General features: G+C 39.7%; 1 protein-coding gene across 1 annotated transcript in view; it reads left to right on the forward strand.

Annotated features, from left to right (window-relative positions):
- Positions 1 to 854: 854 nt before the first annotated feature.
- The window catches only part of ANKRD10 (ankyrin repeat domain 10), a 36,849-nt gene continuing 19,288 nt past the window's right edge, over positions 855 to 18,415 (forward strand). Inside the window, exons 1-3 of the mRNA XM_066313815.1 lie at positions 855 to 1,154; positions 6,921 to 7,073; positions 15,214 to 15,305. Of these exons, the coding sequence (XP_066169912.1) occupies positions 954 to 1,154; positions 6,921 to 7,073; positions 15,214 to 15,305 (446 nt within the window). The 5' untranslated portion in view covers positions 855 to 953. The remainder of the gene's footprint in view (positions 1,155 to 6,920; positions 7,074 to 15,213; positions 15,306 to 18,415) is intronic.

The following is an 18,415-nucleotide window of genomic DNA, read 5'->3' on the forward strand; positions in this document are numbered from 1 at the left end:
AGCGTGGTCGGACAGTCCCTTCCAACCAAAACCATTCTATGCTTCTGCGATTCTATGATTTTCAGGGGCAGGTGAGTGTACTTAAACAATTGTACTCTTCATTATCATCAATTAAATTTTACTGGTATCAGAAAAAGCCATTCACAAGTACTTTGGAGAGAAAACAATTAGGAGCAACCAACAGAAATTTCTTAAAAATTCTGCGGAGCCATTACTCAAGGACCGGTTTCTGGTTGCAATTCAAAACCTGGCATTGTAATCTTAACAGAGTTAAAATAACTAACAGGGTTATCCTTCGGTTTGCAGTCCACTGAGCAGCGCAAACCCCCGGTGACCTCCGAGTGCTGAAGCTCGACGGCCGGTCCGTGTTGTAGGGGAACGAGCAGCACGGCAGCCGCGGCCCCGCGCCTCGGCCCGGTCACCGGCACCCGCCCAAAGCGCTGCCGCCCGGCCCGAGGCTCTGCCGCCTCCGGCCACGGAAAACCTGGGAGCGGGGCGAGGAGACGGAGAGAGGAGAGCGAGATGGAGGAAGGGGAGGGAGGGCGGGAGGAGGGAGACAGAAGGAGAGGATGAAAGGGTACGGAAAAAGAGCGGGGGGAGACGGAGAGAGAAGGGACGGCAGTGGGGAGGAAAGGCGGAGTAGCTAGGAGAGGGAAGGAGGGGCAGGCGAAGGCGGAGTGGGAGGAGGAAGGAGCACGCACGGACGGACAGACGGGAGGCAGAAAGGAGGCTCCGCCGCGCCCCGCTCTGGGCTCCCTGAGGGCCTCGGCCCCGCCCACAGAGGGGCGGAGCCCCGCCCGCGGCCCCGCCCCGCTCCCTTTGTGCCGGGGCCGCGCGCGCCAGCCGCAGTCGCCGCCGCTTCCCGCCAGGGCAGCGCGCGCCCGCCCGCTCCTTTTCCCCCCTTCTCCCTCCCCCAGTCCTTCCCATTCCCTCTCAACGCTCTCCCGCTCGCCATGTCGCTGGGAGCCGGCCCCGAGGCGGGCTTCTCCAGCGAGGAGCTGCTGACCCTGCGCTTCCCCCTGCACCGCGCCTGCCGCGATGGGGACCTGCCCGCCCTGTGCGCGCTGCTCCAGAGCTCGCCCCGCTCCGACCTGGCGGCCGAGGATTCCTTCTATGGCTGGACGCCCATCCACTGGGCCGCGCACTTCGGCAAGGTGGGGCCTGGCTCAGCCGGCGGCGGGAGCGGGGGTGGGAACGGGAAGGAGAAGGAGAAGGAGGGCGCGATTCCCGCTCGCGCGCCACGCGGCGCCATCTTTACCCCTAGCGCGCGCCGTGCCGGGAGGCACCGCCACCCGCGCTCCCTTTGCTCGCCGCCTCCTGCCGCTCCTCAGGGAATCGGGCGGGACGGGAGCGGACAGCCGTGGCGCTTGGCTCCGTTCCCGTCCCCGCGGTCGGCGCGGCGTGGGTGGCGCAGGTCACGGGGCTGGCGGCACCTGCCGTCTCGGCATCGCTCATCCCACCCCCACTGCCGCCGGCAGCCGCCCCTCTCCCTCCCCGCGGCTTTCCCGGGTGACAGCGGCGGCCCCGCGCCTCGCCCTGACAAACGGGGCCGCCGGCACAGGGGGCAGCGCCGGGGAGCAGCCCGTGCCCTCCGGACACCCCCTGAGGACGCCGGCCGTGCGGGATGGAGGCACCGCCGCGGAGCGACCCCTTCCCCGCCCTCGGCTGGTCCTCCTTCCCTGCCGGCCCTCCCTCCCGGGGGCTTTGTCTGCGCCGTCTGGTCGCCGTCCGTGTCGTCCTCAGGCTCCGCACCTGGAGATCGCTGTGTTGTGGTGCCCGTGTTATGACAACCGGCTCGTTAGGAGTTTGGGCAAAAGGTGCTTGTCGTGCCTGTAAGGCGCTCCTCTTACCTTCGGTAGGAAAAATAAATTGTGGTTCATACGTGTGGAATTTTCTGCACTGGCGCCGTTGCATTGCAGAAAAGACCAAAACGTGAGAAGTAGCTACGCTAACTTCACATCTTGGAATGAGTGGTATTCTAATTTCTCGATTTTTATATATGCATTTGCTGTTTCGGATGCAGCGAGTATCTCAGACGGTGCAGGATTCCAGCCTGGAGGGCTAGGATCTCTTTTGTTCCTCATTGATTTGTCTGAGTTCAGAATTCGAGGGGCTTTTGTTCTTGTTCTCCCTCCCATTTCCCATATACTTCTATTTGCTTATTGGTTGTGTGCCAGAGGAGGAAGATTGATGTACTTAAGCACTTGTCATGGTTTATAAAAGGACGTTGGGAGATGGTTTCTATACATTGTGATCTTACCTGCAGTTGCTTCTTTGAGAAGCTTTTAGAAGCAGCTTTAATTAAGTTGTCTTCCAGTCCTAAAACAGCAAAACAGAAAACCCTGAAGCCACGAAATCCAAAATGTAGAACAGTCTTATGTGTTCAGAAAGAAGTAATAACCTGCACTCTGAAAAAAGTGGAGTGCCTTTATTTTCCTTGTGAAGTACACCCGCAGAAAATATTAAGATACTGATTGGCCTTGCAGTCTGTTTCTTGTCTCTGTCTTGTAAGAATTTGTTTTCAGTACGAGCTTCTGGCAGTCTTGCTTTTGCGAGGTAGTGGTTATTGGATTATCGGATATAGATTTTGGATTGTGGATGTGTTGTTTTGTTTTGTCCTTTAATTATCTTCAGCTTTCTGCTAACCCTCCTAGGTTGAGTGAGCTTTTGTGTGCATTCCAGTTTCTGTTGAAGACACACTCATGCAGAAATAGCAAAAAAAGGGAACAAGTCGGCCTGCAACATCTTGTGCTTGTATTTCGTATATTCATTCTTAGGTATGGGCAAAATTTGATGGGTGGTGATATTACATATGGGGGGAATCTGACAGATGAAAGGAGACTTGCAAAGGTGACATAGGCTGTAAATAGATTTTATAGAATTTTGCATATATGTTTTTTTTCCCTAAAGCCATCGGATCTAGGCAGCAATTCATGAAAGTTATGTACATACTTTACAGTCTAGTTAAGTTGTGTTCCTTTCTCAGAGCCAAAGACTGCACCACACTTAGTAGGAGTTACAGTAGTGTAATTGGATCCCCGACTCGACTGGCTTTGTGTTTGTGTGGCATAGTTACACTTGTACCTCTCACCGGTTAACAGAGTGTTGCCAGCAGCGACACAAGAGCTGCTCAGATGCATGTCTTACATTCGTATTTATGGCTTTTTTGTTTTCCAAATTCACATTCATCAAAACAAAATGTTTCTCAAAGTACCGCAGTTTCCAAATGCTAAGTTTTGAAACGTTCGTTAACAGTTACTGAACGGGTCTCCTTCTCTTCACTTTGTTTTTCTAGATTTTGTGGGATTTTCACGTGTTTGGTTTTTTTTCTTTTCCTGGAAGAAATTATATGATGACAGGAGACAGAACCTCAAGCCTGTCTGATAGAGGGCCAATTAGTAACACAGTCCACCAGACACTTATTGGTTCTCACTGCAGCTCTGTAAGAGGCTGAAAAGACAAAACTGATTTGATTCTTTTCTGGAACTACTTTTAAGCAGTGAAATCTAAGCCAGTTCATACAGGTACTCAGGTGTGTGCCTGCACACACAGCAGGAGTCCAGGTTTGGTGAACTTGAAAAAGAGTTTTCTTTCCCTCTGCCTGTGGCACAGGTTGAACATGAAAGATGGCTCTCCCTTCATCAGGGGGCAGGACAGAAGAATTTTACAGGAAAGCTGTGTAGAACTACATTCTTGCATGCAGTTGTAGATGTGGTAGGAAGGTAGCAGCAGCAGTGGTTAAGTTGGTTATAAATGAATATGTGAAAGAGGAAAGGTGGCTTATAGGGGGGCAAATACTGGTATAACACCACTAGTTCTCGAATAACTTACTCAAATCATACTTCTACAGCTTGCAGGTGATACTTAAAATACCAGCAAAGTCAATTGGAGGTGATGGATATTGCAGCTCGTGTTTCTAGTTGCTATGTCTGAGCATTTAATGACAGCATGGACCTCCTTTTAGAGATAGTAGCAAGTGCAAATTTAGTTGCTGTGTTGAGTACTTGTGGTGGAGTTTGCATTTTCAAGATATTCCCCGACTACAGAAAAGTGCTTGTCTCCTGAGATGTGAATTAATTCCCATTAGAGTTTCTGTATTTCAATTGGAGTTAATTATATAGTGCCCTAAATTACACAGGTATTCCATAGATTTCTGAGAAGATGGGTCAGAATGTAAAAATGCGAACAGTCTGAAAAAGCAACCAGAGCAGTAGAAAATACAGGGCTTGCATAAAAAACCTGATTTTGGCCTTAATTTTAAATCACTGTTTTGGACTAATCTTAATTTTCTTTTTAATCACTTGCAATTGAATTTTTTTCTCTGACCACATCTATTTGCTTGTGCTCTTCTCCTGCTTTTTTTTTGTTATTTGACTGTTTACATTATAGGAAGGAAAACAGTAGTAAATATGTTCTGTTTATTTGAACAAAAGTGGTAGAGATAAAAAAGCCTGTCTCTTGCTTGGTATTATGCCAGTGTTGTGGCCTATGTGGAGGCCTGTCTTTCTTCACTAAATCAATTTAAACTCTGCTTTAGGTTGGAAAGTATCCACTGTATTAGATTTAGGTTATTTAATGAAAGTGGACTTGTGTGTCCTGATCTCAAGCATCAAGTGAGGTATTGTTTTTTGTCACATTGACTTCTCCTGTTTGTGGATGTAATTCATCTCATTCTTCCATATTGCTGGTAGAACAGCAACCATTTTTCTGGCAGCCATGATACAGAAGGTCCATACTCAAGCTTTTGATGGGATGAAATGTTGTATTCATTCTTAAAGCCCTATGACTCTAAAGTCAGAGTATGTGGGGGGAAAAAACCCCAGTATTTAAAAAATGAAGTTGCATGGATAATCATAGTGTGTGACCATCTTGGATTTAAACAGTTCAGGATAGTGCTGGTGAATCAGTTTCTGTGTTTTTCCCTTTTCAGTTGATGGGCTATAACAGAATGCCTGTCTAATTAAGGAATTCTTTCAGCCCGGTGCCTCTGCAGGAAGTATTATTCTTTCCTGAAGTTGTAGTGCTTCTCTGGGAGTGTTTTCAAATTAACTCTATTAATAAAGTCTACTGTTCTAAAAACTGGCTGAACTTTATTTTTGCCTTCAGTTACCACGGATGAACTTCTTGGTGTAGCTGGAGGAGTGTTTTCCATCACATGACTTATTAATAATTGCAGTATTACAATTTAATTAGTAATTACTAAGGCTTGACAGCAGTATTACAGGTGCTAACGTGAACATCAAGGAAGGTCTAATATTGGCAAATACAAAATGTTGGCGTTACTAATTTTCTTACACCAGTTATTTGATTTTTTTTTTTTCCAACAAAAGCGCTTGTTTTCTTTTGGAAAGGTACTTTGTCTTTGGCAATGTTGGTGTTTATGGAACTAGAATCATTAATATGCAATATTCCAGTTATCCTCACTCTTAATTAATGCAGTTAGTGAGTTCATGGTACAACTTTGTCCAGGCTTAACTCCATTCGACTCCAAACAATTACTTCTGTATATCCCAAAGGATAGGGTTCATATGTGTTTGCTTGAATTATATGAAGGAAGGAAACAAATGAAGTTCACAACACATTTGCAAAACTAATATAAAATACTTTGTTACAGTGGTTGGTATTTTTATCTCGTGTGTGTAATTCAGCAAGGTCAGGGATTTACAGGTTAAGACAGGGAGAAAGAAAGGCTGACATACTGCAACAGAGAAGAATGTTATAATCCTGATGTTGATGCTTCTATTGGAGTCAAGCTGCCAGCCCACATTCAGATGATTTTTAATTGTTCCTTTATGGACAGACTATTTCACAGCTGTGGTGTGGCTGATGTTTTCTTTAATTGTAATACACTGAGACACCCACAGATTTGTTTTCTATGAACCAATGCCTGAGCTGGTGTAAGGGTCTTTGTTTTGCTGTGTGTTTGTGTGCAGTATTTGTTTTCTACCCACAGTAAATGGATGCCTAGACTAAACTGTTTATCTCAGCGTAGTGAGTTCCTTTTCCTATCAACAAGACAATGTTACTGTGTGACAGGAAAGGAGTGTTGTTTTGACTATTTTTGAAAGTTGAGGTCATCACGGTGGTTTGCCTAGTTTCTACAAATGAGAAGTTATGAAACTTCAAAAATAGTATCTGGTTATCTGACACGTCTGGTTAGTGTGTTAAGAAAAAAAGGGCAGAATACAGTTTGACAAAACACTGCAATTTTTTAAAACAAAAAAAGGCTTTTATTATCTTTGTGGTGCCACAAACATGCAGCCTGTTTTGTTTTTAACAGTTTCTTATCTAAAATAGCAAGAAAATGGTTGAATTAATTTATTCCTTTTATAGATTTAATATATTATATATATTGTGAAGTATTGTTTTTTTCTTGACTGGTCATCTGTCACTCCAGGAATACATTAAAGAAATGAAAAATCTTTTGTTTTTCTGATATAGCTTTCCATAAACTCTCCTGAGAGTATGAGTCCAACATCTATGTATCTCCTAACAACACTTCTGTTTTGGCAAATGTTATCTAATAATATCTGGTTAGTATCATGTTTGCTGGATCAGAGCAGAGCGTTCCCCCTCCCTTTTTTTTTTTTCTTTGCTCCCTTTCCACCCTCTTAACAAAAGTGAACTGAGATCTCTTGTAGTTAGGATTGAAGTGTTTATGTCCTCTTTTCCTCTTTTCTGAAATTAAAGGTGAAATTCAGTTTTGGAGGTGAGTATTAAGTACTTCTCAGATATGGTCTATGACCAAATGAGGAAGGGGGAGGAAATCCTCAATTTTGCTTTCTGTCTTGTTTTTCATTGATGTAGTCTTGCTAGTAAGTTGAGCTCTTCTAGGTTTTATGCATTTATTTAGCACATGCTAATTGTCATAGCACATCTGTGTAACGTTTTTGATTTTATTTTCCCTCATGTCTTTAAAGCTGGAGTGCCTAATGCAGTTAGTAAGAGCTGGAGCTTCTGTAAATGCCAGTACAACACGTTTTGCTCAAACACCAGCCCACATTGCTGCTTTTGGAGGACATCCACAGTGCCTGAATTGGTTGATTCAAGTGGGGGCCAACATAAACAAACAGGTATGGATTAATGTGTATTTCACGTATGCATATAGTTTTGCAGGGAGTGATTTGACACCTTTTTATGACATGTATGATCCTTACATTAACATAGAGATACTTTATTTTTGACATTAGCTGAAGTCAGATGACTTAATGATCAGTTATAGACATTTTTACATTACAGCGGAGATAGGACTAATAAATGTCCTTTAAGCCTCTAGGGGTTTGGAGGATATTTGTTTTAGGAATTGACATTTTGCTGCTTCTTGAACAAAATGGTAATGTTGCCTTGGTATTGGCGGCATTAGCAAATACTCTGATATTGTAGAGGTGCTGCAGGAGCAAGAATAGACTAGTGAGGAACATAGTATTTACTAAATATGCTAAGAATTGAAAAATTTACCATTTCCTAAAGACCATGAGACCTTTGTGGTGCTTCATGATTTACTCATACATCTAACTATTAGTCAGGGCTGCCTTGATTTATTTTAAGGTGCATCTGGGTTTATGTTGGGGTTTTTTTTAGATTATTTCTAAAGCTTTTCTAGTAGATTTCTGAAAATAGATCAGAAACGTGTACTTTATTAACAAAGAACAAATGGGTGATTTAAAAAAAAATCTTTTTTTTACTATAATTTTCATTAGTTTTACATGAGTATGTAATTTATCTGGTAGCAGAGAGTGCATTAATATAGCAAAATTCCTGCAAAGGACTGTTGTACTCTGGTACAGTAACAGAATCAATGCTTAAAAACTATCATGTTTCTGAAGAAAATGTTTGAAGTACTGAATGAACCTGTTATGTATGCTGGGCATACATAACATCCTTTCTAATGGTAATCAATTATTTTTAATAATATTCTGTGAGAGTAATTAATACTACAGCATGTGCTGTTGTTAAAAGCTGTGGTATAGCACAGCATCCATAGAATGTCTGGCCTGTTAAATCTTGCATCATACTTTTCTTAAAATATTTAAGGGCCAGACTGCATTTTATATGCAGTAGAGTTAAGCTAAGTCTGCTGAAGAACTAAAACATTTGCATTTCTAGAGTTTGGTTCTTTTTTTTTTTAAGCTGTGCAAAAATAAGAAATGGGGAAGTTTGTGTTGAGTTTTCAGAAAAGAAGTCTGGTGCATTGAGAACAGCTGTGAGACACCAGGAGAATGGTAGAAACAATGAAGGTGGCTGGATGCAGAGGCTATAGATCGCATCTTCTCCTTGATACCTGACAAAAGTAACTTATGCAATAAGTTATTGCTGCATAGTGGTAGAACCTTCAGAAGAGAAAATACAAGAACTATAAATGCATCTGGAGACCAGGTAAGAATGTAAAGAAATGGTGATTAGAGAGGACACATGGCATGCAGAATAAAGATAGACAAATAACTGCTAAATGAGAAGAGAAGAATGAATGAAAGTGAATGAATGAGAAGAATGAAAGTTTCCAGCTATGAGGATAAAGAGAAGAACTGACCAGTGAGGTTGAAATGGAGTTGAAGAACAAGCTTGATGTCCTGGAACATGATAAGGGGGGAAAAAAATCACATGTAGTAAGCGAGATTGTAGCAAAGAAGAAAGTAGCAGCTAGCTCCCAGAAGAAGAGAAGAGTGTGGAGAGATCCATGGGCTAAGGGCAACATGCAGATGACTGTAAAAGAAAGCAGAAGGCAGTATAATATGCAGTTAAAAATGAGCAAGAGACTCATTCCAGCTTAAAGAAGTTACTAAGGCAAGCCAGTGACTCAGGAGTCTGTATTTAGATGGCTTGTTGCCAGAGCAAATGGTCCTCCACATGGCCAAGTTTTCAGATAGTGATGATAGTATCCTGTAGACTTCTAGGGGCAGCCTTAGGCAGCGACAGACCACAGACTCAATACTGAGAGCTGACCCTCTGGGTGCCTTGTATGTCCTTAATGGTAACACTTGAATGTAGTACCTTTGTTTTTTTACCCCCACAAAATAATAATTGAGCATATGACCCAGAGGTATTTTAGACTCAGTTCAGTGATAAAATAAGATACTTCTGATTAATTAAAATGTTACTAGAAGTAAGAAGTTCATAGGATGCAACTGGTCAGTCACACTTTTCACATGCAAGAGCACTGAAAGCTAGGCAGTGTGCCTTGGTGATAACTAAAGCAGAAAACTCATCCCTCAGATAGTTGGAATGTTTCATACATGTCTAAGTAAAGCACAGTGCATGCTTTGCTATCCCCAGTTCCCTCAGCTGTTTATTGAATTGCAGTCAAATTCTACTATTCTTGTTGCATTTGAATTCTTTAAATTATCTCAGTGCCTTATTAACTTGCAAGCATTTTTAGGTGGTCATCTGGGGTTTCCACTCACACTTTTGAGCTTTTGGAGCACTATTTCCTGATGTGTATTTTGTTTATTCCTTCCAGCTCGCTGACTGATGCTGTACTCCAAACAGACATAGTCACTGGCTAATGCTTGTGTGAGGACAAGTGTTCCATGGACACTGGATACAAAACACATGCTGAGAAAGATCTGGGAATGCTTGATATTTAAACTAGTAAACTTTTCCTTCCAAACTGACTTCTGGTCATTGGCTACAGACTAACCCTTCACTTCTGGAAAAAGAAAAGGATAGCTTCTGAAAAGGAATCCACCCAGCTCTCTCAGTTTTACTGTAAACCTCCGGTACTCAGTAGAATTTGCATGCATGCTTTCTCATGTCTGCCCTGAGGTGTTGTATTGTAGCTCATGCTGCCTGCCCTGAAGTTTAGGAAAACTTTTAAAAGTCTTACCTCGTTGCTGGTGACAGTTGCCCAGGACACTTCTCAGGCAGCAGCAGTGAAGGACAAATGCTGAGAACTGCTTGTCCCAGCTGTACTTGGCTACCCAAATAAATTCTGTGAGTATATCTTGTGATGCCCAGCCCTCTTATACAAATGTATGTGCTGGCTAGAATCACATCTGTCTCTAATCAGTGGGCAGTTCTTTTCCCCTAGGATCACCATATAAAAATGCACAGGAGGAAAGCTGAAGTACCAAGCAATGGTCTGTTTCTACCCAGCAGTGGATTCAAGATTTCTGATTTTTCTTTTTTTCCCTCAGCAGGCTGTGCCTGCTAATGGTTCTTAGTAGTGTGACTCAGGACCTGCATTTGGCTGCCTGCCTGCTCTAGTTCACTGTAACAGTGCAAAGCAATTATCCTGCTACTTTTCCTGAGGATTTTTTTTTGACATTTTATACTTGTCACAACATGGATTGATTCTGGGCTGTTGTATATATTAATATCAGATAATGAGTACTTTCTGATTTAGAAAACCATTAACTTAATTTAAATATATTTTCCCTCTAGCCTCAACCTATTAAACATTTCTATTGTATGTTGCCTTTGTTGATTGGCCAAAAGAAGTGTTGTGTGGCCTGTCATAAAGAGAAGGAAGAAGAAATACTGCAACCTTACAGGGGATGCAACTCACTATTCATGCAATCAGTTGCCATCACATGGCAGTGGTGGCAGATAGTTTTAGGAGGATTAGACAACCCATAGTAGCAAGAACTGTGAACAGTCTGATATCCTTGGTGAAGAGGAAGAAAACATTCTTTTACTATGTTACAGTTTTTATTTTAAGCAACAATTAGGACTAAATCCAGATAAAAAGATCCCACCAGTTCTCATTTGCACTCAGAAGCCTTTTTAGCAAAGGAGAGACACTCAGTGTTCTTCAGTTTCTACTTCCTAGCTTCAGAAAGGGTAGGATACTGGTTCTAAGAAATATGAGAAATGAGTAGTGTTTGGGAATGAGATCATCTGTTAGAGCTTGAAATTCTGTCACTTGAGTTAAGGAATGGAGTTAGTTTGTATTTCTTACCAAGTAAGGGTTTCTGGGTCTTAGTCAGGTGTCATTACTAGAAGTATTTTAGAAGTGCTTGCGTAGTGTTAAGGTTTAACCCCAGCGGATACCTAAGCACCACACAGCTGCTTCCTTCTTCTCCCCACTCAGGTTGGGGGGAGAATCAGAAGGGAAGTGTGAGAACTCATGGGTTGAAATAAAGACAAATTAACAGGTAAAAAAGAAAACAAAATGAAATCCTAGAAAATCAACAGATAAAACATTTTTAAAAACCTCACACCACTGCCCAAAAAGCTTTGTTGCTCACCACTGCCTGATTGATGCCCAGCCACTGCTGGAGCAATGACAGCCCCAGTTTTACTTGTTGAGCTTGATGTCATATGATATGGGATAATCCTCTGGTCCATTTGGGTCAGTGGTCCCAGCTGTGCCACATCCCAGCCCACTCCTAGCTAGAACATTGGCGTACTGAAAAAAAACATTTTGCTGGTCACAAATCCAAAATGTCTTACCAGGTAGTATCAGAAAAATTAACTCTATCCCAGCCAAAACTCTACACGTCGCTGAAAGCTTTTAGTGTAGATGTGTGTGGGAGCTTTTTATTTTAAAAATAAATTTCTGCAGCTAGGCTGGTTTTGGTTGGGTGGGTTGTTTCGGTTTGGTTTTGATTTTGTTTTTGATAAATGGAAGCAGTGTAAAGGTAGCAGTGAGTGAAATCAATTTAATCATATGCAGGGACTTGGAATTTGGAGAACAAAATAGGGAATGTACTCAGAATTCAACTGGACCATCCTCAAGCCAACAGAATTGGAGTTCCAAGATGACAGGAGGAGAAATGAAGTTTAAAAAGGCTTTAGACTGAACTGAAAAAATACCCATACATGAAAGAGGTCTGGGAAGAGAGTTTGAGAAAAGTATTTAATCAGTAGAGGAAATACCTTTTGAGGTTAAACAGCATAGTGAGGAACAGGAAGCTGATTATTCAAGCTGAGATAGATTTACTGGTTAAAGCCAAAAAAAGCAAAAGACTCTTCAGCCGTATAAAGAGAATAAGGAAGGAAGCTAGATGTTTATTCAGTAAAATGAAATAAAGTCAAAGGTAATCTAGTCATGACTCCAAGCTAGAGAAGACTGACTGCCCTTGTCTGTGTGAAAGGGTAGCCATTCTTTCCAAGGGGAAGGCATACAGCTGTGAGTTGCAAAAACTAAATGTGTCTGTGCTGCTTCATGAATTCTTTTTGCCATTTCTTCAAGAGCACTGTGCGCAAAATATTTAGCAGCCACAGAATCAATCAAATATATTTTCTTGAATGCTAAATTAATAAAACTCAAATTGAGTTTCTACTCATTATTTATAATGTGTCCTCTAGATTGTGGAAAAAGTTTGGGCAGTATTGCAACAGAGGGACAATTTCTGCTCTAGTTGGGTAACGCCAGTACAAGTCATTGATGCTTCCCTTCCTGGTAATAATATTACAAAAGGGATTGTATCAAACTCAAGCACAGGTGGGTAGTGTGACCAATTTAAATGATTATGAGGTGTTATCAGGATAATCAGGAATTTATAGAGCTTCTGAAAACAGTAACTTGTTTTGCTCCACATAGCTAAAATGACATAAGGAAAGAAGTGTCTTTGACCTAAGAATGTGCTGACAGGCTGGACCCTGAACTGCTCTCAGAAGCTTCTTGGAAAAAAATGTTATTTGTTTTCCTGTTTGGTCACATCCATTCCAGTTGTTGAATCAAAACAGACTTGTTCTGAGACTCATGCAGAGTACTTTTGTTTTCTTCTGTATGCATGTTTTTGGATGCATTGAAAAATCAGTAAATTTAAAAGCCATCTTTCAAGTGGGATGTATATTTTTTCTTTCTATTTAGTCTAGCTTATCATCTAGAGAGAATTTCTGAGGAGAGCTAGGAAAGTGTTTCAGTGCAGATATATTTGGCCCCTTAGGAGAATTTCAAAGCAACGTAATAGTAGTGATGACTGAAATTTGGGTACTGTAATTAAAAGAAATGCTATAAAAATCTAAATCTGTGTATTCTGTCATTTTTTTAAGTTTTTTTTTTAAAGTTCCTTTGCTTTACACACATGGTTTTGTGGGCCAGTGATTGAAAGCAGCCCTTCTCAAGACATGTATTCTCTTCTCAAATGCTAATATTTTCTGTTTGGTGAAGGAAGTGGTAGCTGCTATAAGCTTAGCTCATTCTTCTAACACAATGCTGGGGAGTCCTTTTGCAAAGGTCCTCTCTCATCTTTTTTGTGTTTCCCCACAGCAGTGTTGTAATTTTGGTACACGTAATTTCTCTAGAGCCTACTGTGGGTGGTGTGCCAAGTTTATGGGGCTAGTGGAGATTTTCTTTCCTATGTCTAATGCATGGCCAACTAACCCTAAACTGAACTTCATATTGAATGGTTATCTTTTAACTTAAAGTTGGGCTTGTAGATACTAATGCTGACCAAAAGAGGCAAATCACTTTCTGTATGTTCACCACTTTAACAAAAGGAGGGAGAGGAGGAAACCATAACAAAATGATGAATCAAAGACAGTTTCTATGATTGGAAAACTTTTTCTGGATAAATTAGTGTCAAATAAATTTCCGTGTATGATAGTTTAAAAAATTGTATCGTCTCTTAAATTTCTCTCACTTCCTGTTACTTAAGGGTAAGTTAGAAATAGGAAAAAATGCATAAACTTCATTGGAAAGCAGTCTTCTATCCATCAGCTGCTGACATCTTTGGAAGAAGGGCTGTATAGATCATTTCTAATCTCCAAGGCATTTGCGGCTCTTTTCTGTGTCCGAACTTTGTCAGCCTCAACCATTTTCCTTAGTTTATAAGAAAGTAAACTTTGGTGCCATTATTGTTCCCTACTGGGTGTGCTAGGTAGTTCACTGTTTGGCTGAACATATGTGTTAAGCACTGGTAAGCTTGCTTACCCTCAGTGAATTTGTAACTTGTTATAAAGATATTTCACCATGAAATAAAATCGTCAGGCAGAAAATTGAGAATGCACACCTCATAATCCAAAATTCATTTTTAAGTTATACTTACATGGTCTAAAAAAGGATTAAATTTCTTAGCAGACAATTTTAAACATTTAGTAGCTTTTAGGTAGTATGATCATATTTTGCATATATTCACATTTCGGGTAGATCTAAAGTGTAAGCAGTTCTGTGGAGTTAGGCATGAATGCTTGTGTGTAAACACTGGTGAATCAGTAAAGGTGCTGTGTTAATTTAATAGCTAATGTTGATGTTTTAATAAAAGGAACAGGGGCGTTAAACTGAGGCACATACAGTTAGAACATGTTTAATATCTGGAACAGACCGATGAAATCTGTCAAAAGTTTGGAGACAAAGAGAAGGGAAAAGAAAACAAAGCAAAAAACCCACAAACCCTTGCTATACTGTGGGAGTGTTCAAGATGAATCACATTAACAGAACAGTAACAACATTTACTTGCTACTCCAAGGCAATGTTTCCTTACAGATTTTTCTCTGTGGTTCTTAATACTGATGGTTAATTGCGGGTACTGAATTCCCTCTCCAGCCTTATGATGCATGAATTTACCTGCTGCTTGCTTGGATTTGTAAAATTGTTGTAGATCCTTCCTGGATCTAGTTAATGGGGAGGAGTTGCCTGAAAAACAATACCCCCAGTATATCTGCACATGATGCAAAAAAATTATTTGATGTCCTGGCTAATAATAATGGAGTATAAATTGGTGGAGAAAATCAGACAAGATGAGTATGTAGGATGTGAATCAACGTGTATGTGTTGGGAGCGATCTGGCCTGTCCTGTGAACACTGGACATACCTCTATTACAGTAGAGCTCTGCGTATGTGCTCCTCTCCTCCTGAGTACTGATGGTGCAACACTCAAGGACTGAGTCAGTGTGTCACCAAGATCTGAAAGCAGCAGAGTCCCACAGGCTCAGCCTTGCTGCTCCCAAGTTCAAGTGGGTTTGCACAGTCCAGTGTATTGGGAAATGAAAGGGCCAGGAAATGAAGGTGTCACAGTAACGTGTTCTAGTGGGATGTGTTGGGAGGGTTAATCAGTGTTGCTGAATATGAGTCTGCTGATTGCTAAGCTATTGGATAAGGCTTACCTTGAGAGTTAAATCCTTCAGTATTACTTCTTGCTAAAAGTCTAATGTACATGACAGCCAACTGCAGACTTCAAAGTAATGATTAAGTACCTGATGTATTTGCTAGCTAATAATAAATGTTGCTTTTGTATATCTGCTGTCTTAATTAAAATGAGTAATGTAATAATAGTATTTTAATTTTTAGAAAGATTATGCTTGACAAAATGTAGTTTGTCTTTACAGGATTATGTTGGTGAAACTCCTATTCATAAAGCAGCACGGTCTGGTAGTATGGATTCCATAAGTGCCCTTGTGGCTCATGGTGCGCAAATAGAGTAAGTGAGGTTTTTTTTGTTGTTGTTGTTGATTGTTGTGTGTGTAGCTGACTAACTTAGATTGGTAAACATAGATACTAATTTTAGAAAGAAAACTCAAAACAGCAGACATGATCAAAATGACAGCTAGACATGTTCAACTGTAATGAAGCCTAAGATATTTTGCATGTCTAGTAATAAAGTTCATTTTCTTAAAATGATACCATTGTGCTACATTAGTGTTGCACATGCATCTGATACAGTAAAATATTTATCATGGTTCTGTCAGATGACCCCAAACTGTACGCTTTATTTATCATGTAGTTACTTTTTACAAGAAGTCTACACCTTGAACTGGTGAATAAATATAGAAAACAATGCAAAAGCAACATTATGTGTAAAACAATAATTGACACACTTCACCATTAGTTTATTACTGTTTGTTAGTGTATTGTGTATTTGCCCTGTTAACTTTTTTCTTTAAAGGTTTATGTACTGCAAAAACATTCAGAAAAGCTCACAAACTTTTGCAACTTACAGCATGGACAAAATGGATGCAGTTTTCACCTAGAAATGTTGAGTATAAGCTCTATGGCTTATAAATAATATCAATACTTTAGCAATTTGTTTTAATTAGAACTAGCTTTATTATCTTAAATGGTAACTAGTTACTGTATTTTAACCTGCACTATGAAACTTTGAAGTTGTAAGTGAAATAAGAATCATGTAGTTAATTTCTTGTTTTACCCTTTGGTTTCCATCTTACTGTTTTTGTAATGCTGCCTTGATAAATCTACCATAAAATTTTAACTCTTTCAGTGGTGTCATAGAGTATTCAGGAAATATATTAGCTTTAAAATTAATAGTAGTGACCTAATTGCTTTGTATGTAGAGATTTCTTTATAGAAAAACAAAATAAGCTGTTTCAGTTATTTATGAGCAAATTAAATCAGTCTTAAATGTATAATTTCCCATTTTTCACTCACTTTTGGATATTTTTAAGATAAACTTGGAATTAAATTTACTGTGGAATTGAGCAAACCTTAATTATCATCATCAATTAGTATGTAATCTTGTGGTTTTTACAAAGTACCCGAACAAAAGCAAAATTGTGGAACTGCATAAACAGTGTGAAATGGGTGATATCTGTCTTTGACCAAAGCTATTTGCAGCAGAAGCAGCATAGTTTTATAGCAGTTTAAGTGAACAGGAAATAATTTGAATTCTCAATTTTCTAACTTGGAATTCTATTTATGTTTCAAGTTTTATAGGTAATTAAGCATCAGGTCCTATAATGGAAATTGTAAAATCAGGAATGCAAAAGGCTTGTGGAGCAACCCAAGTGTAATTAATCATTTAGAGGATAAGGACTTGGCCCTATCATCTGAGGGAGTTAGCTATTGACTAATAGGGGTGAGGATTTTTTCCTTAGAATCCAGTTTCCAGGATCAGTATGTTAAATTAGGCCAAATCCATGTATATCCAGTTTTGACACTGATTAATTTTGGGTCATCTGGTTTTGAAAGCTGACCCTGATTCATGGTTATGTAGATTTTCTGGGTTTTATATAAACTTGAAAGTGTAGATGCTCTGGAAGTTTTGACTCCTTTATTTTATGGCTTCAGTAAGAAGAAAAGGAGAGGGATTTTTGCCATGTATTTGAATTTTAATTTATAGATATTAAGTGAAACAATAATTTACTGTATAAAACTAAGGCAAGCATTTTGTGAAATACAGAACTAAGCACTAACTATAATAAAGCTGCTGATCTGTAATTCATGATTAATAAATGCTTTTTATTTTACTAGGATTAGATCTTCTAATCAGTTTTGGGTTTTTTTATTTCTTATTATAGTTAACAGTACTGAAGTCTGGTTTCATAAGGATGCATTAAATACCCCTTGGAACTGCAAATAGTTTAATATACTACTTTTACATGATATCTAAAATATACATCCAGAATGTCAATCATCCCTAGTTTTTTATAGCAAATGGAACAGGGATGCTAAGATTTCATTATCACACAAGCACTAGAAACAAGTAGTGTAATATTGTAAGAAATGTATTTTTTGTTAATGATTGATTATTGGGATACTGCTGTTAAAATGAAGTAACTTGGACTAGAGAAATCTTGTTATCAGTGTTTACCACATTTCTGCTTTATTCCCTGCTTTGGTTATATTGGAAGACAAAGAATATTGATAATAGTCAAGTTAAGGATAAAAGTAAGAATTTTAGCTTTAATAAAATAGCCTCACTTGAATTTTTCTAGCTTACTATATTTCAGGTTTGTTAGTCTATTGCTTCTACAGAGAAAGGCAGGATGTTGCAGTCTATAATCTCATTAAGCTGTTGCATTGTTTTCCTAATTGATGAGAGAGAATTTGGGTCTCTATTCCTGTGTAAATTTTAAATAATATTAAAAAATAATAATTGCACCCTAGTGAAAATATTTTGATTTTTTTGTGGTATTTACCTTCTCATTTTAGCTGAAGCATATTCTGTGCACAGTATGTCCTACAGCCATAAAAATGGTTGCTCCACTAACTATGGTATTCATGGACCCTTGAAGAGGGGGAAGCAGGTGGTCACAATGTCCTCATATGAGTGAAAAGGTTTGCTGTGTAACTGACTTTTTAATGTGGATAGTACCTTTTAAAGTATCCATACTTACTGCTGGATTTTCACTAAAAGGCATATTGATGCAATTTATGTATGGTTAATTGTGTATTATTTATCATCATGACAGACAAGTGTTCACAGCTCTTTATGGAGGAAAAGCCTTCTTGGTGCCATGTTTTGTTTTGCTCTTTTGCACTGTTATGTAAATGCTGTGTTTTAATGTAGTTATATAGTTTTATCACAGCATATATAAAAATACAAAATTCAACTGTAAACACAGGACACTGTTGTATCAAAAAGAAGCAGCAGATGCAAGCGTTGATTATCCTGACTTGTTTAATGTCCATTTGCATGTGGTGCACTTATGCATTGTGTCCACTTATTTCAGAATAAAAATTCTTCTGCAGCTGTCATTTAAGCAGTTGTATATTCCTTAGTGTCTTGATTTAGAGCAAAGAGGGAAGGTTTAAACACTCTATTATCCTGGGATAGAGAGAGATGTAACTTAT

This window comes from Sylvia atricapilla, chromosome 2 (assembly GCF_009819655.1).
Source record: "Sylvia atricapilla isolate bSylAtr1 chromosome 2, bSylAtr1.pri, whole genome shotgun sequence".
Taxonomy (NCBI): Eukaryota; Metazoa; Chordata; class Aves; order Passeriformes; family Sylviidae; genus Sylvia; species Sylvia atricapilla.